This window comes from Arvicola amphibius, chromosome 9 (genome assembly GCF_903992535.2).
Source record: "Arvicola amphibius chromosome 9, mArvAmp1.2, whole genome shotgun sequence".
NCBI classification, from domain to species: Eukaryota; Metazoa; Chordata; class Mammalia; order Rodentia; family Cricetidae; genus Arvicola; species Arvicola amphibius.
The window spans coordinates 53,193,870-53,217,363 of record NC_052055.2 but is presented as its reverse complement, the minus strand read 5'-3'; the positions used below and the strand labels follow the sequence as shown (position 1 = coordinate 53,217,363).

General features: G+C 40.8%; 1 protein-coding gene across 2 annotated transcripts in view; it reads right to left on the bottom strand.

Moving 5' to 3' along the window:
- Positions 1–2,325: 2,325 nt before the first annotated feature.
- Tmem117 (transmembrane protein 117) overlaps positions 2,326–23,494 on the bottom strand; it is a 429,197-nt gene continuing 408,028 nt past the window's right edge. For both annotated transcript variants that reach the window (XM_038343079.1, XM_038343080.1), the window contains 2 exons: positions 17,509–17,638; positions 2,326–4,056 (listed from right to left, as the gene is read on the bottom strand). In XM_038343079.1, coding sequence (XP_038199007.1) covers positions 3,410–4,056; positions 17,509–17,638 — 777 coding nt within the window. In that variant the 3' untranslated portion in view covers positions 2,326–3,409. The remainder of the gene's footprint in view (positions 4,057–17,508; positions 17,639–23,494) is intronic.

Below are 23,494 nucleotides of genomic sequence, written 5' to 3'. Positions count from 1 at the left end.
GCGAATGCCTACCTCTTTCTAGTCGTCTACAACCAGCTCTCTGGTGGTTCCGAAGATGATACAGTACTGGGCGTATCAATTGCAGCAAGCCAAATATTTAGGAGCTCAGTTTGTGCATGTACCATGTACCGATTCTCCCCAGTCATTTCTATGGCATATTACCAGGCAAAGTAGGCTCAGCCAGAAGAGTAACAGTATATCATCTGCAAGTCTGAGATGGACTCGCTAACATCACAGACAGGTTCTTGGGAGACAAAGCCAGAGGAAATCAGGCCAGACAGGGCAGTGAGTCACAGCAGAAAAGGTCAGTATAACCACAAAACCTTGTATGAAGTTTCAGGACCAATAGTCATCTTAAACATAGGGATCAATTCTGAGTGAGGACAAAAAAAATGATAAATAATGGTGGTGTTCTTGGGTCTTGACTTGAATAACCCAGTCGGCATCATGGACTATCAGCTAATAGTGATTTATCACTGTTGTCTTTCTCATATTTCATATTGGGTTGTGTTGGTGACCCAAAGGGCAGTCAGATACTGTAATGGAAGGCTTACGAGGCCCTCGGGTGACATGAAGCAGGTTGACCCCACCCCCACCTTCACATCTGAGTGCTTAGAGAGGTTCTGCACATTAGATGTGAAGTCTGACACTGTGAGAATTGATTGACCCATGGGGAGAATAGAGAAGAAATCATTCTTAACAGCTCTAGTCAGTCAGTGCTGATCTTAGATGCTAAACGGCAAAAGAACACTGTAAGTGGCCACCATGGAGAGAAGATGGGCAACCAGCTATGGCTTTGTGATACAGATGGAATGGCCATTTGGTGGTGAGGGCTATATCCAAGTGTATATTATCAGGTCTAAATTTATAGTGTTTGTTTAATTTTCCAATTAAATTACTAATGAAGTGCTGTTTAAACATAAAATAATAAATTGTGTAAAATTAGTCCAGATCCTGCACTGCATGGCAAATGCTGTAATTACAGAATAGTAGGAATACAATTGTTCATAGTCCTTGAGCAGCACCACAATCAAGGCATTGCCGCTTTTACCCTTTCAGAATTATTAGTTTATGACTTCAAATACTTATCTTAACTCTGCAAATTCCATGTTTGCTACATCTCTTTTACAGCCTTATTAAAACAAACTATTTGGTATTCAAAAAGCCCCATAGAGCCATAGGCTGCTACTGGCTGGTTCGGGATCCCAGACTAAACGTGAATGGATAGAATTTAAATTTTGATTTCTTTTCACTTTATAGACTTTACTTGTTAGACATAATGTCCAAAAGGTATATAGAGAAGGAGCGAAGGGCCTCGGTGGAGATGAAAAGAAAGCTCTGGGATATGCAGCTGGGTAGGTAGGGCCTCGGCAGCATCAGATCCTGCTTGGCTATTAAGATAGCATCTCTGGAGATTATTCTGCTTGGTACTGAATGTATGTAAACATTAGACATATATTTTTTTTGTAGTCAGAGCTCTTTCTAAAAGCACAGAAGCATCATGCTTCATGTTTACTATTATTATTTGTTTATCTTATTTCTGCTAATTTGATCTCCTCTTTAAACCTATTTTATTTAATACCCACATGAAAAATCTTCAGTGATAATTTCAAAAACTATCCATATGAATAATAAGCATCCAGTTTTAAAATTAATTTATGTATGAGAAAATGATTTTCAGAATTAATACAAATACAGCCCCAGGTAGCATTATTCACTTGTCCCTAAGAATTCAATACTGTAGGCTGTGCAAATTTGGCTATGGATAGCTCATATCAGGATCACATTTCTTTGGTCAGGGTTGTCAGTGGTTACTACAACTAGCTTGTCCTCTCTATTTTCAGTCCAGGGATATTTATGATTCTAAGTGCACCATGGATGGCTATTAAAGGCAAAAGAAACAGCAGGGGCATGGGTCCAACTGCTTGGTAAACAGTTATAGCGAGATGTTTATTAAAGCTGGCTCTCCAGTGACAGATAAATGCATAGTTCTGTTCTGCCTTCTAAATTCGGCATGTTGCATGCTCAAAAACAGACCCACAAGAAAGGTTTTAAAAAGATCATTAAGACAAAAAGCAACAATGTCAGTATGTGACAGGAAAATAAATAATTTACCTTAAAAATGGTCTCCCTTCAGCTCCTCAAGAAACATGTAAGTATAATTTATGAAATAAAATTAAAAGCAATTTAGGACCATACCATTTATTACCTTGCCTAGAATCAAGCTTTTAAAAATCCATTTAAATAGGTTTATGTTCAGCCAAAGCACGATTTAATCCTTTAACGAAACAGACAGACAAGCAAAACAAGACCTACATCACATAATTACTGGCATATAATTCTTATTTATTAATGTGCGGTGTTTACATCTTTAAAAAAATGAAACCCAAACAAAAATGCACATACACAAAAGACATTAAACAGACCCTTGCCCAGCATTTTCTACCACATGAGGTTTTGGTGGATGATTTTAGAATTCCCTTGCTCAACATTGCCATAAGCTCTTCCATTCCCCCTGCCCAGAATCATATTTACAGCAAAATTACAACATTGTAGACAGTGGGCTGTGCATCCTTCACACAATTGCAACTTTAATTCCTTGGCTGTCTGGGATGTTGTGGAAATGCCAATAAATCTGAGAACTCACCCAACTGTTCCTCTTAACCTTTGTTCCCAGAGGAAAAGGGCAAGACTATTAATCAAGCAGCAATTTATCTTTAATTAGGAAAACATAATTAGGTATTATCACCTAATTGCAATTAGTGGTTGGAGAAAGTCACTTTTGTGAGCAGTGACCCATGTTGGATTACAGTTCTCCTCTCACTAGATTTTATGTTTGTATTTATATTCGGCAGTCATCCAATAAAATTTAAAAGGCAATCACTAGGCTTCTCTACAGTCCAGCGTCAAAGTCACCAACTTTGCTGCTCATCAGTAAACCAAGAGAACTTTCTACAGCCACAAGTCAGCTTTGTCTATTTCCTGCTCCGACATCAAGTGTAAATCAAAATAATTGTATAAAAAAAAATCCCACGTGGAATAGACTGGAGAACCATTCTACACTTCATGTCTGGTACAGTTAAAAACAGTTTAATGTCTCAAGGCACCACTATGGTTGAACATCAGATACATGGGTAGTCAGCTAATCTAATACGCTGTAGAGTCAGTAAGTAGCTTGTGCAGTTGTGAAGAGCAATCTCTAGAGGACTGTGAAACATACGGTAGGCACGTGGATCATAATACAAATAGAAAACAATGAGGCCAGAGAAAGCATGTTGAGCACCGTTGTGGTATTGTTTGTGTTTCTTTACCTAACGCTATGTAAACCTGACATTTACGCAATGAAAGACTACACGGGTTTAACGTTCCACTCAGGGCTGTTCTTTGTGCTCTCGCCACCTAAGGGGCTCTAGTTCATCCGCAGACTCTGAGAGGTGGTTGGGTCTCCATCAGCTTCCATCTCTCCGGCAGACTCCTTCAAATGCAAGCTCAGGTTTTCCGACGTCAGGTGGGAGGACTTGTAGACTATCTCATTGAAGTCGGACCTGATGCAGACCAACGGGGGGTCATTCAGAGGGTCTTCCACAGAGACCTGCGTGTTTTCTCGGGTGATCCCCATGTCTTTGCTGTGTTCTGAGGGTGATTTCCTTTTCATGCGAGTGTAGGTTTTATCTTGATTTTCCATGCCTTGCTCGTTTTTCAGAAACCGACCAAAGAACCAAATAAAGAATCCAAACCACACGAAAGCTATCAGACTTGGAACAAAAGCCAGACACTTGACGTCTAGGCTGGCCCCTATGTACCTGCTGTGTAAGAACATGTCTCCCTCAACGTACGTTTTATTAGTCTGCGGATTAGTGTGATTGGACCTCCATTCCCAGGATAACTTGGTTCTGTTCAAATCCTTTAAACTCTCAGAGTCTTTGACTGTGTAGATCTTCTGCCCTGGGCCAATGTATTGTCCGTATTCATGAGGTTTATAAAATATTTGGTTCTTCCACATATTCAGGTCCAAAATCAAGACGAGAAAGATAATTCCGTAGTTAAACCATTTACCTGCATTTAAAAGGAAATATTGGATTAATCGAAGGCTGATAAAATTATAATACGGTTTTCTCCATTTATTGGTATAATAGTATAAATTATTGAAGAATCAGACCTATAGACATTTTTTGACATTGAAATGCCAAAGTAAATTGACAAAGCAGAATAAATGAAACTCAACAGTAGGTCTTGGAGTAATAGGACATTTTGTTTTACGTGCATTAGAGCTAGATTCAAAGTCAGTCTTAGGTTCTGCTCTAAACTTGCTTAATTAGTGGTGAAAAACAGTTCTAGTGAAATTTTTAAGGAAGTCCAATATATGATTGAATATTTCTTACTGTTTCATAATTAGGTCTGGGGAAGAAATAAATCATCTTGCAATGCAAAGCACAGTAGTAGATCAATTGAATTTGCATTGCTGTTTGTAGAAGACCCGTTGATTACACCATTAGCTGATGAGATCCTGCTCAATAATCCCTGAGCATTCTTTTCAAGGCTTAAAAAATGCAGACCAAATGCCCACTGAACAAAACGCATTTATGAGCTATACAACCAAAGCTTATAAACTACTGGAAAATATCACATGGAGAGAATTTAACCACTATGATTTCCTTTTAGAATTTAAAATATATATGGACCAGAGAGAAGCCTCCGTGATTAAGAGTACATACTACTCTTGCAGAGGAATCGAATTTAGTTCCTAATACACATGTCATGCTGCTCACAACAGCCTATAAAACAGCTCCAAGTGGAATTTGATATCTCTGACCCCCAGAGGTGTCTTCACTCATAAACATGCACACACACACACAATTAAATATATTCAATTAAATCATATATATATATATATATTATGTTATTTAGTGATACGTTATTGAAATGCAACTGCACAAGGAAAGAATGTAGAAAATTTCTAAGGGATTCTAGGTTCTATTACAATTATCATTTCTTACAAGCTTTATAACATCAGATGTACTATAATAAAGTTAATATCTCCCTCAAGTTTGTTGTAGCAAATGGTATGGTACATATAACAGGCTGTAGAAGCTTTAATTGTAATTTTAAGTACCATGCTCACATTGTTTAGTAATTAGAAGGTAATAAAGTTGAAGATCATAAAATTACTACTTCATGTGATTATGTATTTTGTGCATTGTGCCGCTTTGGGGAGAGAGATCTAGTTGTGAGGAGGTTGGGGACACTCTGTCTGCTCAGCATCACATCCTGTGATATATAAAGTTGAGGGGATTCATTCTGCTCCAATACCCACCTGCTATTAGATTTAACTTACTTGCTTAAATTCTTTACAGCATCTATTTCCTTCCATGAAATAAAAAAAAACAGTATTTCTTGAAGTTCACATTCTAATGGCATATTACATGCTCAGCCTTGTAAATAATGGCACAGTTACTTTTAACACTAATGGTCAGTGTTATCATCAAAGGCTTGGCTGACCCATGACAATTTCTTTGTCTAAAGGAGAAGCTTCCACTTGGTGTGTACTGAAGAGTTTAGCTAAAGGAATTAACACTGCTTACATCTTTGTACTTTATTGTTTTTGTGGTTTGCCTCTCCTTCTGGTTGATTATTAGTATGAACCTGTTCTAGTTTTGAAGCCCTAGGCCTCACAATGCTCTCAGTATTACAAATTACTGTCTGACTTAGTGGACAAAAACAAAAACCAAACTCAAAGGTGCATAGTATATTAAACATTTATTGAACTCACACTAGGCAGTGTGTAGCATACAGCACCAGATGGTGAGATACAAGCTTCTGCCTTTCAAGGGGGAATTCCTCATCTTGCTGGGGAAACAGGACAGAGATATAGCTGACAATATAATAACAGATTGTTTTGGGGAGATGTTAACGAGGGATACAAACTATAAATGCAAAATTGAGAACATAGAATAAAAGCCAAGGAGAAATTTCTGCAGTGAGTACTTTGGAATAAGCAGCAATTAGCATGGTAGTAATTCGCACTGAGGCAGAAGCAGGGCTGGAAAATCTAGAATATTTTTTTCTGCTAGGATTGTATTGTACTGTGCTGCAGACAGAATGGCTGAAAAGGATGTGGTGTTGGAGGAAAGATGAGAGAGAGGACTGAGAAGGAAAAGCATGGACATGTGGCAAGAACAGAAAGCTAGGAGAGAAAGGTGGAGTGCAAAGTGTAGAGATTCCCACCCACGCTGAAGGGACACTCACCTGTCGCCGCCATTATGGAAGGCATGTTACTAAGGTTCTCTAGTGCTCTGCTGAGGCTGAGAAACCTACTCTGGTTATAAATTACAGGTGCTTCAAAGCCAGACTGAATGGCAGAGTCAAGCAGTCTCTCGGCTTTACCTCAGTGGACCTTCCCAAAATGTCTATTACTTGATTCTATTTAAAATAAAACCATGGGAACCCAAAGAATGAGTTCCGTGTCTCTAGGATACTAGCTTATCAAAAGCAGGAGTTATCATTAATCCTGAACTGGGAAGAAGAAAGGGGCAGCTCATGGGGTCAGTGAAGAATGCTTTCCTGATAGCAAGAAGCATAATTTGTGTATGCTAATAAGCAAAGAAAAAGTCAATTAGTTCAGAGTGAATGAGGAAGTGAATAGACACTGACCAAACTAAACGAGAACCCTGGAGCCCAGAGACACTTTCCATGGCTCTTATGGTCACTCAACCGAATCTTGAGGATGTTGGAAGAGTAGAAAATATGGTCCTTCTTATTCTTTTTGTTTTCAGCCATCTAACATGACCTCTGAGCTATTTGTACACAGGAAGGAGATCCATCGTTAACCATCTATCCTTTGATTTGTGATACAGTGTTTTGTTAACTTTGTAATGATTTCTCCCCTTAAGACTTTCCTTGACCCTGTGAGATGTGGTGTCCCATAACCCAAAGTCAGGCAGTGCAAGCTTAGCCTCTTGTGATGGTGTTCTTGTGTGAAGGGGCAGAGCTGAGCCATGCAATCCTTAAGACTTCTTCCCAGCCCTTAAATGTCTCCCTGGTTAGCTGCTGTGAAATAAATATCTCCACAGCCTTGATGTTATAGGGTGCGCCTGCAAATCTCTCCAAATGGTGAAATAAACAAAAACAGACAAAACACAGTTTTCAGATGAATAAAGCTGTATTTAAAAACTGTACAGTTTGAGAAACTCTGTTCACCATCGAAAGTTCCCTTTAGTCTCTGGGATGGCCTAAGCGAGAGAAAACAAGATGTGCTCTACCTCCTTCTCCCCACGCGTGCCTTTGTGGATGCATGATCAACAGTAGCTGGAGGTTTGGAACGTCCATATCAATCATGTGAACACGTGTGCATTCCCCCTGCTGTTTCAACTACATAGCATAATGCAAATCAGCAAGGAGGTAGGGCGGAATCCATACATTATTTCTATTAATCTCCTGTTGAAATAGCTCGCTGTCTGCTCTAATGAGAAATCACCACATGATGCTGGCAGGGTTACCTCTTCCTTGTGTTTTGTCATTTTAATGAATCTTATTGATTGTCAAAAGTGATATTACAATGGAAACTTTTATCTTTTTACTTTGTGGGAGTTTATGGAATTGTTGGATATGTAATTTTAAAGAAGTCATCATTAAATATCACCCTCATTTAAGACACAAATTGACAATAATTGGCAGGAAATACTGCTTTTTTTTCCAGAAGAAGCAAAGAAGCTACAATGCACTGATTTTTGTAACATATAATGAACATTTCATGATTATATGTCTAAAATACTTTAAATCATGAACTCAGTGGAGTTTCCAGTTGACATTGCAAAGCAGCTGGCATTCTGTAGAATCTCCCTACCAGGTGGGCAGTACTACCTGACCAGATATAGAAAGCAAGTGTTTGTAGCATTCATGTTACCTATTATGGATGGCAGTCATTTAACATCCACTGTGGGGCAGTAATAAGTCATGGCCTCAAAGAGAATGGGCTCTGGATAAAATAATAATAATAATAATAATAATAATAATAATAATAATAATAACAACAACAACAACTTCAATCTGCTATACCAGTAGTCTTGTTCATGCTCAAAGTTATTTTATACCAGACAGAAAATACCCCCAGGCTTAGGAAGTTAGCATATCCACAAGTCTCTTCCAGGTAACTGAGGGATGTGCAGAAAGCATGGAAGTGCTTGGGTCACAAGGCCACCATTTAGTAAACAGAGTATGCCTTTGCTAATTTATGAATGGATAGAAATTTTAAGCTGGTAAAATATCTACTTAAAACTTAAGTGCTTCTATTGTCATTGCTCCTTTTAGCAAGCAATCCAATATCACAAGCACAATATTACAAGATCACTTTGTAATGACAGAAATAAGTAGAGGCTGCACATTTATGACAAATCTGATGCCCATTCATCTATGACTTTGCTGACCTTAAGGACAAAGTCAGGTATATGTTTCTGTCCCCTAGATATTAGCTTAGATTTTTTAATGTTAACTTTAAATATCTGTAAATCAACTTATAAACTATAAAATGATGTGCCCCCAAAGCATAAAGAATGACTTTTGAGTGTTCTAAGTCAAATGTACACTTTAATGATCTAATCAGTTCTGGGTGATTGTTAGAATTGATACAATGTGAAAAGTTTAGAGAAGAAACATTCATTTTTCAAATATTATAATCAATAATATATTTAAGTTGTTCCTCTGGCTGTGAAGATAATTATTGAAGGATATGTGAGGTGTATAACAAAACGGTTACATACATAAATGAAGCAAAAATGCCTGGCTGAGTAGAGAAAACTAGACTCTAGGGGGAAAAAACAACATGGCCTTGGATGATCATGCGTTTTAGACAAATAACAAAAATTCCCACTTTCTATGGACGGCAACATAGTTAACTCTTAGACCTACCTATAAAGTGCACTGAAATAGAAATTGCTTCTGGAGAGGTCTGGGCAAATTGTCACCTGAGAGTGTAGAAAGAGGGCTTTGTGTACCGTCTTCAGGGCGCATCATATTTCCCGATAACAAGTCTCTCACTAGTTTGTCAGACAGACTATCCTCCTGAGCGGCCTTGCCCGCCTCAGCACTTCCCGGCATCTAACTGACACAGAACTCCTTCAGAAAAGGATTTCTAGACGCTCATTTGCTAAAACCACACAATGGTGGAAACAAAATAAAAGGGCTCTTGCTCGCTATTTTTCTTCTCCTTGCCACTGAGAAGCACCTGTGCCCCCACACCACCTGGGAAACCGAAATAGAACAACAGATACTACAGAGGCTTCTTCACATCCACGATTTCATTTTTGCCCAAAGGGTTCCCGTGGGCATCATTGTGCCAACAGTGTGAATTCTCTCCTTACTGCTACATAAGCCTTCCTTCCGGCTTTCCCCCAGCCCCCTCCTAATTTACTCAGATGATGGCCACCAATGGGACTCTTCTTTTGTGTGGCTGGGATGACAGATGGTAGCGCTTCCGCTGAGACTGGCATTAATAGGACTCGGAGGAGACTGGAGACTGAGTTGGGAGGCCATCTCTTCTTGCCTCCGGAGATTGTGGCCATCACATTTTTAAAGCCATCTACGCGTGCATTAGAGTAAAGGGAACCAACATAATAGAACCGTATAATGCTTTTAGCTTTCACTTTAAGAACAATGGACTTGGGGTAAACGTATCAGTGTGACTTAATCACTAACCATTGTCCTTTTTGTTGCTGACTTAAAATTCCAAGAAAAAGTGTATTTTAACACATGCTTGGATAGAGATGATTATTTTTATAAGCAGTACCCTAGCTTATAAAACGAAAGCTCATACATACTGTAGCAAACCATCTGTCAAGGGGGATCCAGATGAGCTAAACAGATGCAATAATTCAAGTTATTTTTGACATGCATAAATAAAGCTAGCTTAGAATCAGCTTTAAAAATGACTTCCATCCTAAATGCTTTTAAAATGTCAATGGGAATTACATAGGAGTGTTTCCTTAGGAGGCAGCATTTTCCATTCCTAGCGTTCTTCTTCCTGGGAACTCAGGGATTAGAGGCCACAGCAGAAAACTTAACTCTAGCTGGATAAAGGGCGGCAAGAAAACTCCCTTGGAACTGGGAGATTAGAAGCAGCAGCAGAAAAGGATAAATGGTGAGAAAACTTTTTCAGGCTGCCTGATGATGAGATTAAATAGGAAATAAAAACCGTGGATAAACGAAAGGGCAAGTTAAGGAGATACTCTACACACTACAAGGTAGACAGTGCCTTCGGTGCCTTCTAGTTACTCATGGGTTTGAGTCTTAGAACCAGGGATGTGATGGTTTCCATTGCTGTCCCCACTGAGCAGACAAGAACCTGGCCCTAAAAGGCTAAGAAACTAGATGAGAGCCACACTGACAGAGTTAGAGTCCATGTATAAGACCTCTGTGCCTCATTGCTGCAGGACACACTTAATGCCTTACTTAGCGTGTAGGCATAGAACAGTGTGGGCCCAGGGTAGGGTCACCGGTGCTTTATGGAGACCCTGACCTATCCTCACACAGGTTCTTCCAGCATAGAGCAAACACAGGCAAACAACACAACAGATGGTCCTCAAGGTCCCTTCTCACCACTGGCTCTGGCTTCCTCCATGGTCACCCAGACAGGCAAGCACTGCCAGTCATCATTCATACTAAGTGATGTTATATTTTGTAGTTTTGAGTTCTTGGAAGAATCTGCCATGTGCCTTTCTATTTGGCCACCCCATTTCTCTGAAATTTGCACTATGCTCGTTAGATTTTATTAATAGTTACATAAATGTTCTAGTTTCATTTCTGTCACTATGATAAAATAACTTGAGAAGTCACAGCGTATGGTTTATTCAGGCTCAACAGTCCGGGTTATGATCCATCCTTAGAGGGAAATCTCAGTGGCAAGAGCAGAAGGCAGTCGGTCTATCACAGTCACGGTTAAGAGGACAGAGAAACAAACACGCCCATGCTTCCTGCTTGCTTATGCCATCTTCCTGCTTTTCTTCACTCTCTCTTTTATAGGGCAGGCCTATGGATGGTGCTGCCCACAGTGGGTTAGATCTTCCATCATCAACCAGCAATCAAGAACAGCCCCTACAGATATGCCTATGGGCCAAAACGCTCTAAATAATTCTTCGAGTCTCTCGTTCCAGGTGATTTTCTAGGGTGTGTCAAGTTGACAGTCAAGGCTCTCTATCAACACAGCATCCTCGCTAACCTGAGACACAAACCCATCATTTTGAAAACTCTAACCTTCCACCTTTGCCTTTCAGATCTCACCCTTATCTCATATCTCCCAAACTATAGTTACTTTTCTGCTGCTGTGATACAACACCATGACCAAACATGGCTTGTGGAAGACGAAGTTTATTTTTGCTTGCGGTTGAGAGGGGAATGAATACACCAGGTAGGGAAGCATGGCTGCAGGCTCCAGGAGTGGAAAGCTGAAAGGCCACATCTTTAACAGCAATTTGAAGCACAGAGAGTGAACTGCAAGTAGGGAGAGGCTATATATGCTCAGACAACCACCTCACCCCCGCCAAGTAGATAGCTCTTACATCTTACAGCAAGGCTACCTCTCCTAAACTTCCTAAACAGCACCCACTGGGAACCAAGGGTTTAAATAGCCGAACCTATGGGAAACATTTGTCACTCAAACTACTACATTTCAATCTCCAGTTCCCATAGTCTCTGTACTAGACCATGATCAAAATGCATTTAGTTCAACATCAAAAACCCCTTGGTCTTTCACAGTCTCAGCGCTGTTCAAAAGTCTATTGAGACATAAGGTAATTTGTTAACTGTAATTCTTGAAAACCAAAAAGCAAATTGGATACTTCCAACACATAATAGAACAAAATAGTCAATACCGTCCCAAAAGGGAAGAATGAGGGTAAAGTTGAGAAATACTGGACCAAAGCAAGACCAAATCCCAGCAGGGCAAATACCAAATCTTGCAGCTCCACATTTAGTATCAGGGCTTCAACAGCTCTGCCCCTGCAGTTTGGAGCCCGAAGCATATGCTTCTCTCTTGTATTGGCTCCACTCCCTTTAAGCAGCTCTGCCTAGCAGAAGTCTCATGACTACTGACTATAATATCTTGGAATCGAGACTGAAACCTGAGAGGCTTCATTTTGACAGATTCATGCAATGGCCTCTCAAATCCTTCCTGCAGGAACTCCCCACCATAAGCTGTGTGACCTCCATAGCTCTCTGAAATCACAGAAGAAGCCACACCCCCCACTCCTGCATCCTTCATGCCTCTGAATCCAATATCATGTGTACGACACCAGAGTCTGAATGCCAGCTTGGGTGGACCCTGCCACCTTGAATCCCATCAGCAGCAGCAGCTTGCATTTGCAGTCCCATCAGCAGTGGCTTGCATTTGCAGTCCCAGCAGCAGCAGCAGCAGCAGCTTGCATTTGCAGTCCCAGCAGCAGCAGCATGCATTTGCAATCCCATCAGTAGCGGCTTGCATTTGCAGTCCCAGCTGCAGTGGCTTGCATTTGCAGTCTCAGCAGCAGCAGCAGCAGCTTGCATTTGCAGACCCAGCAGAAGCGGTTAGCTTGCATTTAAAGTTCCTCTTTAGGGAACTGCAAATAGGCCTTTTACAATATGAAAGTTCAGCTGGGTAGGGTCCTACCCAAAAGGCAGGTTTTCTTTTATCCCTCAGAAGAACAGGAAGCCTCCCTTAACTATTACTCTCCACAACAATTACAGTCTCTCTTCCAGAACATTCCTTGGCTATAGCATTGTTTCCTGGTGCCTTTTTTCCTCTCCAAATTGTACATTTTGTATTTCTTTCTACCACACGTGCTCTTTTTCGCTGCAGACTTGCAGGAACATTATCAGTACCAACCCTGCCACAGACTCAGCATCATGTTGTTTTGCGATTTCCCCTGCCAAAGAACTCAGGCCATTGCCTTTTAATTTAGCTTTGGGCAAGTTCTTGGGACATAAACAGAAAGCAGACAGATCACAGGAATGGTCTCTAGCTCAGTTTGCTAATATTGTTCCCCTCTGAAATATTTTAGCTAGACCTTCATAGTCCACATAGTTCTTATAGCTATTCCCTTCTAGGCTTCTATTAGGATGGATCATTGAGCCTGATCATAGGCTCCCAGAATACAACTGCCTTTCTAGTCCAAAGTCTTCCATAGTTCTCAGAAAAAAAGTTCTTCACAACAGCTCATTTTCCTTTCTCTGGCATCAACTTCTTCCTTAGTTACTGTTTTAGTCGGGCTTTCTATCACTATGATGAAGCACAATGACCAAAAGCAACTTGGAGAGGAAAGGGTTATTTTGCTCACTCTTCCATATCACAGCTCTTCAATGGTAGTCAAGGCAGGAACTCAAACAAGGCAGGAATCTAAAGGCAGGAGCTGATGCAGAAGCTATGAAGTAGTGATGTTTACTGGCTCACCCTGTCTGCTTTCTTATAGAACGCAGGACCACCAGTCCAGGAGTGGACCTATCATCATTGGGCTGGCTGGGCCCTCCCACGTCAATCAATGATGAAGAAAATGCTCTATAGGCTTCCTGCATCCCAGTCTTACAGATGCATTCCTTTAAATGAAGTTCCCTCTTCTGAAGAGATTCTAGCTTATGCCAAGTGACATAAAAACTATCCAGGGCAGTTACTTTACATGTCTATGATAAAACATTATGACTACAAGCATCTTATGAAAGAGTTTATTCTGGCTTACAGTTCAGAAGGATAAGAGTCCATCATGATGGGAAAATATGGCATTGAGCAGCAGACATGGCAACAGGAACAGAAATATCACATCTTAAAGAGCAAGCATAAAGTAGAAACAGTGAACTGGGGTTACAGTGAAGTTATACACTCTTAAGCCCTCCCCCAGGGACATCCTTCCTCCAGATGGCCACATCGCCCAAATCTTTCCAAAGAGTGCCCCACAACTGGGACCAAGTATTCAAATATCGGACTATAAGGGCTCAGTTCTAATACAAACCACCGTAGTCCAACTTTGTAAAACTCTCCAGGGTCTTTAAAAATCACTCTGTTTTTTTTTAAAGGCCAGTATATTCTAACAAAAATGAAAAAGGACATAAAAAATCAAACCAAAGCAAACACCAAACCAAGAAAATCCTGTAACTCAACATCTGGAACATCTGGAACTGGCTCCTATGGTAATCCTCTAGGCTCCACAGGGCTTAGGAGGCCCCACTCCTCTAACGCTGCTATCCAAGCACACAGCTTCCTTCTTGGCTAAGATACAAGAAACTCTACCTACAAACAGCATTCTGCAGCAGCATCTCTTTGAGCAGGGTCCTCAGCCTGTCTGCCCAGGTTTGACTTGTGTTCGTGGGAGTACGGATCCTGTGTTCTGCCTCAACCTTCAAGCACACAGATTCTGCTGTGTGGCCGATGGATTTATCATTTTTTTTCCAGAAGGTTCGAGCATATTTTGTGTGAGATCCACTAGTGGCTATAGTGCAGCACTATCAATTGCTCTGGTGTTAATGTAAGTTAATACAATATGAACTCAGGAAGAAAAACATTCAAGTTTCCCTTAACCTGTGCACAGCAGAAGGGCTGCTCAACAAGGTGGCATCTGCAGCTTGAGATGGGATTTTCAGACTGTGGAGACAGTGTTAAAACATGCCAGGAAGCACAATGTTTTAGAAATCTGATCCAGGTTTCCCCTAGAAATAGTCATCTTGCAAACTGCGATATGGTAAAAACTACTTCCCCAGAGACTAGCTGCTCCTCTATTGTAGCAACCTTTGCAGTTAGTTATCAGCAAACATGAAGACAGCAAGGTTAGGCTTTGCTCCAAACCTGTAGCCATTTTCCCCTCTAGATATGGATACACAAAGCAAATGGAAAATACAACGAACAACTGTGCTAATCTGCTTACAGTGCAGCCTTTGACCTCAAGGCCCTAGCTCTTTTAAGTCAGCCACCAGAATCCTCAAAGGGCTTTGCAATGGAGTCAGCCCTTCTGACCTCAGCTGTGACAGTCCAGTCAGGATGGAGCAGTACTCACTTATCCACACTGCTCCCCAAAGAAGTCTTTCCTAAGTCTCATTCCTAGCTCTCCTCCAGACCTACTGTGCCAGAGCTACTTAGTAGGAACTGATGGGGCTGGAGTCCATTATCCATATATGTATAAAGCCTCTCTAATAACTTGCCAATCAACTAGTGTGGAGGCAGGAGAAAGCCCTGAGTGCCTGAAGTCCTGAGTGAAGGTATGCTGTTGACACAACAAGGGCCATGTCAAGGATCTTACAGCCTTAGACTCATGGAAACCAAAAGCCTTCCCAGCGAACTGGGAAAGCCTTCCCTCCTGGTCCAAGTGGGAATGTTCATAGTACGTGCAGAAAATGTCCCGCGTAGCTCCTCCTCCCCTGGATGTTTAAGGCCTGAAGTCAACTCCCCAATAGAGACTTCTCCTACTGAGATTACATAAGCACGTCTCCTCAATCCAGCTGTATGCCATATACCCCATCTCCTTGATTTAATTGTATACAGTAGTAACTTTGTCTCCCTGTTTAATTGTCAATAAACACATGCTGCTTTCAAGGAGCTGCAGCTGCCCCCACCAGAGAGCCTGCTCTGTCTGATAGCGGTTTTTCTCTTTGTCTCTCTGTTCTCTTTTGTTTTTCTCTTCATTCTGTCACCTCAATCACATCTGTTGCTCAGCTCTATGGCTCTTAGCAAACTTTACCAAAAGCCTTAATCATATTACATTCCCTTTTTGGAAAACTTTATTAATGTCTCTTTATTCTATTTTTTTCAGCTTCTAGTTCATAATACCAGGTTTGAGGCCCTGAATCTGTGTTTACCACAATGCACAGAGTCTCTTTGGCTCATAGCTAATTGACACCGTAGCTTCAGCAATCCTGCAAGCACATGGCCTTTCTGAGACATTGTGTATAATTTTTAAATGTGAATTTTTGTTCTTCTTTCTAAATAAAACATCCCCAAGTTGCACAAACATTGGATACGGCCAACCCTGAATCTGCTGCTTCTATAATTGATATTGTTTATAACAAAGCCATGTAAAATTGCCCTGACCTCAATATTTTCAACAGTACATTAAAAAAAACTGATTTGGTCTCCAATTATATTCTATATTTGTTTTCCCATAACCCGGTGTATGTTTAAGTAATATACTTTTTGACAGGCATTTTGATCGTCAGGGATGATCTTTGTGCAGGGGTTGCCTGAGACAAGAGCTGGTAGCGAGAACAGATGGTCCAGGCAAAGCCACGCAGAGGGATATGGTGATGCCATGTGCATGATAGCTATTTCTGAAGTCCAAGAGGATAGCATGCTGCAGAGATTAAGTGGGGAGGCTGAAACCACACTATGTGACCTGAACTCAAATTGATTGATTTACCCAGCGAATTTCATAGATGAACCTCAGTCACTGTGAATAGAGGAAGAAACATGATGCATCTTCCCTATGCATGAGCTCATTCTCAAACTCAGGAAGGCCATCTCATGGCTCAGAGCAAAAGCACAGCTTCGTGGCTGGGAAGCAGACAGTTTTCCAGTACTTAGATGTTAATGTTTTCTGTGCTTGGGCTATTTTTATCCAGCAGCACAGACGGTAGTGTAAGCACAGATTTCTTCTGCAGTTTTCATTATAACAGGTGTGGGATCTGAGGCCATTGTCCTTAAAACACATGCATTCATACCCTGCATCTGAACAGCTTAGGACTGAATGCTACCCTTTATCCACAATCATCCAGCTGTCTGCTTTTTGTTTAAAAAAAAAGATAGAGAAGGCACAAAACGTATCTCCAGGATATCTTTCAGGGATGAGAATGGCTGAGATGTTATTCATTTCAGAAGCATGAAAAATTGGAAAGTAAAATAATCTAGAGACTCACAAAAGAATCTCTTGAGATAAACTTGGTCTTGACACAGAAGTTGGTTCTATGAAATCAAATAGTCCGTAGCCTGATTCTTTAAAGGCATGTGGACTGATTGAAGATCCAAGACCACATTGTCATCCCCTGCACAATAAAAGCAGAATCACAGGATGTATTGGTGTTGAAAATATACATTGATAACTGTGTAAACGAAGTCCAGTGTGTGTGTGATCAGTGTGGAGTCACCCATGAAGGATGGTGGGAATAACTCTCTATTAAATAGTTTGTGCCCCACCCTTTGGTAACCACACACCACAATGCTAGACCAGACACTGCAGGGGCTACCAAACTAGGACTCTAAGTCCAGTCCTCCAGTAGTTACTGCCGTTGGAGTGTGGTTGAGGAGAGCTGTTCAAAACAGATAAGAAATAGGTAAGCCTTTTAATAAGTTATTGTCCCCATTCCATTCATTCCTCCATGCTTGTTAGATGTTAGCATCTCACTTGACAAAGCCACCATGAGGCTATAGCCCAGATGGATGACACTGAATCACCGACCCACCTGGAGCCATCTTGCATTGCTAAGTGCATAAAAGATTATTCAACTCACAGCTCTCATCAGTGGTTCACTTTGTACAGAAACAATAAACAGTCAAGTCATACAACATACCTGTTATGTGGATGCGGTACTCCTCCTTGAAGATCTTCTGGAAGAAGGGAATCTTGAACTGCATGTGAGGGGTGTGCAGCCCGGGGAGATTCACATCAACATCTCCCATGAAGTGTGGGAATTCCCAGTCCTGTTGGAAAGTCAACAGGAAAGTGTATCTCTGATCTGCTTTGCTTCATTCTTAAGCAACAAGACACCCTGGACTGACTTTCTCTAAGCACTTGGTTTAAAGTCATTTAAATTCAGCTCTCTGCTGGTATATCTATTTAACTTGAAAATTATTGTTTTATATATATGAGTGTTAGTATGTATTCAAAATAAAAATCAACTCCTTACTCCGATTCTTATTTTTTAAAATCTGGTAATTAGAAGCCGGTCTGGAAATGACTTATGTCTATGTCTCTACTGTTTGTCTCCACTGTATTTCGATGCTTACATTTTTAGACAAAGGAAGTGATTGACCTGGGCAAAATAAATTTGTGATATTTTATCCTGCTATTTTCAAAATTATGAACCCTATAATATCACGTCTTTATAAGAAGACAAAATAACCAAGTTCCACTAAAGTATTTAACTAAGTTCTTCTCTAGAAACTAAGCAGAATGCTCAAATGCCAAAGAACTCTAGTTTGTTCATTTGCAGTTGAGATGAATTTGAGCCAAAAGATAGAGGATCTGATGTGCAAGATCAGCAGTGAGAACCCCCAAGATTGTCATTAGTCATTTCTAGTAGAGGCCATACTGCATAGGGCATTCCTTTCTCAGAGGGAAGAGAAGCTGATGCCATGAGTATTCTGTCGGGAGCCACATGTGGTCTCAGACTTTAAAGCACCAAATTAAAAATCATAATTAGCCCATGAAAGAAGAACACACTACATAGAAAAGAACAATTGGGATGTATCCATGGACATTAAAAGGCACACTTTTACTTTTAATAATTAGGTGATCACTGAAGGTACAGAACTACATTTAGTTAATGGTTTTTTTTTTTTTTTTTTTTTTTTTTTTTTTTTTTTTTTTTTTGGTTTTTCGAGACAGGGTTTCCCTGTAGTTTCTAGAGCCTGTCCTGGAACTAGCTCTTGTAGACCAGGCTGGCCTCGAACTCAGAGATCCGCCTGCCTCTGCCTCCCGAGTGCTGGGATTAAAGGCGTGCGCCACCACTGCCCGGCTTTAGTTAATGTTTTTAACTAACACGAATATGAAAACATGAACAGAATGTTAATTTGAGATTTCAATCCACTGAGTCAACAAGAAACTGCTAAGTTCACTCCAAACATCTGACACAGGTATGCTAGGAAGGTGTCTGGTCCCTTAGGAGTTTCCATGGAGAGAGTGAGCCACGAGGACATGGAAGAGCCATAGTTTTCAGCATCTAGTAGTCCCTAGATCAGTGGGCCTTCTCAAGCTGCTGATAGAAAATACATATACAAGAAAAAATTAATTGCTACAGCATCATCTTGTCTGCTTGTGAGCACAGCTATCCGCCTTGCCTCTCTGTGTTTTTTAGTCATTAGTAGCAAAGAGTCACATGATTTAGGGGGTTCAAGAAATAAATGGATACTGTTAAATGGATTTGGAATCTATTGCCTAAAATTATTAGTAGAAAGTGGATTGGAGAGTCTAGCTGTAAACTGTTGCTGAGGTTAGATATAGCATTTGTTTCTCACACTAGCATATTTGTTCTCTCCATATTACATAAATACTACTACAAAAGAACTGGCCTTGAATTCTGACTGATAACAGCTATGTCTGAAAGTAAATGAAGGAGAGAGTAGCTTTACTTGCCCTCCATGAATGACAATATCATTAAAGAAATTGTCTTTTTATTTCCTTATTGCAGATAGAGAATACTTCTGGTAGTAACTGGGCCACTGCTTTTGAACCAGCTTCTTAGTCAGAAGCATTTTCCAACTTCTCCCATTTAGACTTTCTTACATAAAACTCAAGTTTTCTGCTGGTGGGAAATTGCTTTTAGTTTAAAAGCAATCTCTGGAGATTTCTTTTCGAATGTGGTCAAAACCTCATTCACTAAAAAATAGCTTCTCATTTATTTCCCAACTCTTCCTAGAACTAGAAAGATGAGTTAAGGAAATAGGGAGTAGGGCAAGAATAAGAGAGGAGGGGTGCTGTGATGTTTACCGGGAAGATGGCTTCACTTTAAAACAAAGAGGGCTTAGTGTGCATGCGTGAGTGTGGTGCGTGTAGGAAAAGTAGCTTCAAGACAGTCTTTAAAAGAGAACAAGCAGAGGACATCAGGCCTCATCCATGGCATCTCCCAATTCACCGTTTTGGTTCATTTGTCATAAGAACCATGCTTTTTTGTTTCAAAAACTCTTTTACTCGATCAGATTTCCTGGGTCCATTTTCTCTCTACTCTATTCAGTTTTGTATTCCAATTCTTACTTATGTACCTCTTAAGATTCATTATTTTGAGTCAACGTACATCTGGTCTACCCCGGCTATCACAGGAATGGCAAAAATAGTCATTGCTAAACCATTTTGAGCTCATTTTACTGGAAAATTGATATCTGAAGTGTGGAATCACAGGTCTTTAAAACAGAGAGCAAAGGGGAGAGAGGAGGAGGTTTTTTGTCTCCACAGGTTTCAGTTGAACCTGTCAACCTCACATCCTCCTTGGGAGCACGACATAATGCTTAGGCAGCAACCTGCATAGTGACAGATGCAGAGGACAAAACATAGAAACGGTCAATAAGGAATGTTAGTTTTCTAGCATACTTCACAGTTAGTTTTATCCTGAGAGACGAGTGGAGAAAACTGATGGTTGTTCCATGCCAACTATGATAAGAAAATTAGAAAGGAAGGAAGGAAGGAAGGAAGGGAGGGAGGGAGGGAGGGAGGGAGGGAGGGAGGGAGGGAGGGAGGGAGGGAGGGAGGGAGGAAGAAAGGAAGGAAGGAGCCATCTTTTCCAATCCGTCCCCATCCATTGCATGGCAGTCGTTACCCTGATGCCTCTGACTATGGTTAGGTCAGAGGAAAGGTCCAGAGGCCACTCAGAAAGGGAGTAAAGGAGGGGCACCTCTCCCAGAGGTATGCTAACAGTGCCTCATCAGGAAGATGCGAAAACAAGTTCATTCTGGTTTCTCTTACAATAGGAGTCTACTTGTGGTGACTTCCAGAAATAACTGATGTGTGTGTGTGTGTGTGTGTGTGTGTGTGTGTGTGTGTGTGTGTGTTGAATCACTATTGATCCAAGTGGCCCAGGAGCCATGCAGCAAAGCTTAGCAGCAGAGCTTAGACATTGTAGCTCCAAAGAATGAATGCACGCTTCCTGTTCATTTGGACTTTCTCTAATGACAGAAAAGCATCATGGTCTTAGTTTTATTTCAGTGCTGGCATCTTTAACCAGCTCTGAGTTCCTTCCCTGAGAATTAGCCATGATCATCAGCTAATTCCCACTAGGAGCCAGTGCATGGGGGGTTGGACCTACCTTGCCTCTTTGGGAGGGTATAATTAGTCATCTCACCCTAAAGTGAACAAGACTAGCTGTAACTCTTTCTCCATAAACAACTTCCCTGGGGATTGTTGTCTTCTAACAAGATGCCAGTGAGTGGGGCAAGAACAGATGAATGATTGATAGCAAACACTGGGACTGTCATAGCATTGGCACCATGAATGCATGGCCAGGGTTATACATACATTGCATAAAGGTGTTATGAATCATGGCTTGCTCACTTGCTGAGTGACTGGCGATGACATATTTTGACCTAAAGATGTAAAGTATGAGAAGAATGACCCACTAAAACATATTCAGCTAGCAAGCCCAGGATAGTCAAGCTCATCCTCCTGGAATGGCATGTTATGAAATGTTCATTTATTTTATTCTTTGAGAATTTCTATCAATGTGTATGAATTGGGGCCTTGGTATTGCTCTCTGCTATTAAAGATAGAAACAACTGTAGAGCTCTATCAGTGACTCGAGCGAGTTAGACACACAGTATCAAGCTGTTCCAGTTCTCAACAGCTCGTGATGATGTTACACCGCACAGAGATGTCTCCAACTTCACATATGTTCCTAGATGAGGTGTGGTTACTGTTCACTCAGATGAGCATATTTTACACATAAAATAAATAAGCGATGCCATTACATTTATCTAATTTTCTTACTTACTATTGCCTACTTCAGTCTGGGGCAGTGAAAATCAGTCCCTGACCCCTGATATTCACACACTATATTTGCGCAGGATTTCAGGGCACACATAGACAGTACGGTTTGGGGACATGCTGGGGCAATCATTTCTCAGTGCTTTCTTGTTGAGCCTCTGTGTCAAAGAGGAGATCTGGGTGTCCTTCATGGGAACTCAAGCTTGGTTTTGAGTTCCCTGGTGGTGAAATGATGAGTTCTTATTTCTCTTTAGGTAAGAAATTGAGCCGAAAAAAATCTAATAAGAGTTATTACTTTATCCCAAGAAACTAAAGCCAGAATAAAAGTTCTATTTCCTGGGGTAACAGTTGATCAATTGGTTTTTGAGGTAATTAAGGGAAAGAACGGATTTTACTGAAAAATTGATAACCTTTTAAATTAGAAACCATAGAAGTTTCTACTTCCTATTTGACAATTTTCTCCACATATATAGTGAGTTTTGATCATTACCCCCCTCACATTCTCCTCCCACTGAAGCCTTTCTTTCTAATAAGTACTCCTCCTACATCAATAGCTGTTTTTGTAACTTAGTCATTTTAACCTTGGTTGCTTATGTAAGCTCAAGGGGGAGGGTAGCCATCAGAGCATGGGCAACTTATCAGTGACTATAGCATTAAAGAGAATGACACCTTTTCCCAAGCAACCATTACCTGAACAGAGAGCCATAGGAAGGAGTGAGGCTTTGTGTGTCTGCTGCACATGTATGACAGAAGGCTGACAGTCCCAGTCTTGTGTGGGTCATGGACCAGTTATCAGAATGAGGTGAGTTCGTTCATGAGTGCAGCCGACATGTCATGTTAGAATTGACAATAGATTCTAAAATGTTACTATAAACTGTCAACTCATTCTCCATTTAATAGTTTATTTCTCTTCTTTTTATAGCACTAGATTATCAAGCTTCAGATGATTTCAAAGTCAACTTTACAGACACATTTTTTCCAGCTAATCTTTATTCATGCATATTTCAGAACTGAATTCAAAATATAGCTATCAGAACATCATTCCAGTTAAAAAAAATTCCCAGCTTGCCAAGTATCCTTAGCTTTCCTAAGCTTACCAGTGTCCTAGCAACAGGATTTCAGATGGCAGTGAGCAGAGGTGGCCTGAAGAATTGTTCTTAGGCACTGGGTGATATTTCTGTTTCTTATTAAGAAACTAGAGAGCCTGATTTTTCCCCAGCAATCCTTTGCTTCTGATTGGCAAAGTTGCCATAGTAGCACTTGGCTGAATTAATTCTCAGAAGCCTTGTTATACAGCAGGCCCTGCTTATTTATTCGCCATGCCTGTAGTCCCCACGGAAATGTAAGCTCCCGGGAGCACAGATGACTTTTCCCGGTTTTGATAACTGCTCCATCCTCAAAACATGAACTCGGCGCAGCATCTACGAAGAACTCAGTGTTTTGTTAAAATGATGAATGATGTACTCTGAAAGCTGAACAGGCACAAAGATCTCTTCTGCATTTCCTGGAAGAAGCATGGGCTGGATTTAGAGAAACAACGCAGTGAACATTCTGCAACACTAGTTACTGTGAAATAAATGGTTGTTTTGTTTTGTCTTTATTATCCAGGTATAGAAAGAGACCATGGGAATATTACACAAAGCTTAAGCTACTTGCAAAGGCCACAAAGAAAAGACAAAAGTAGATAGAGTGGATGTGATAGGCAATCAAGGTGTCAACTTGATTATCTGGAATCAACTAAAACCCAAGCAGCTGGGCACACCTCTGGGGACGTTTTCTTAACTGAATCATTTGTGGTGGGAAGATCCACCCTGAGTCAGGGTCCTCTGAGGTGGGAAGATCCACCTTAAGTCTGGGTCACACTG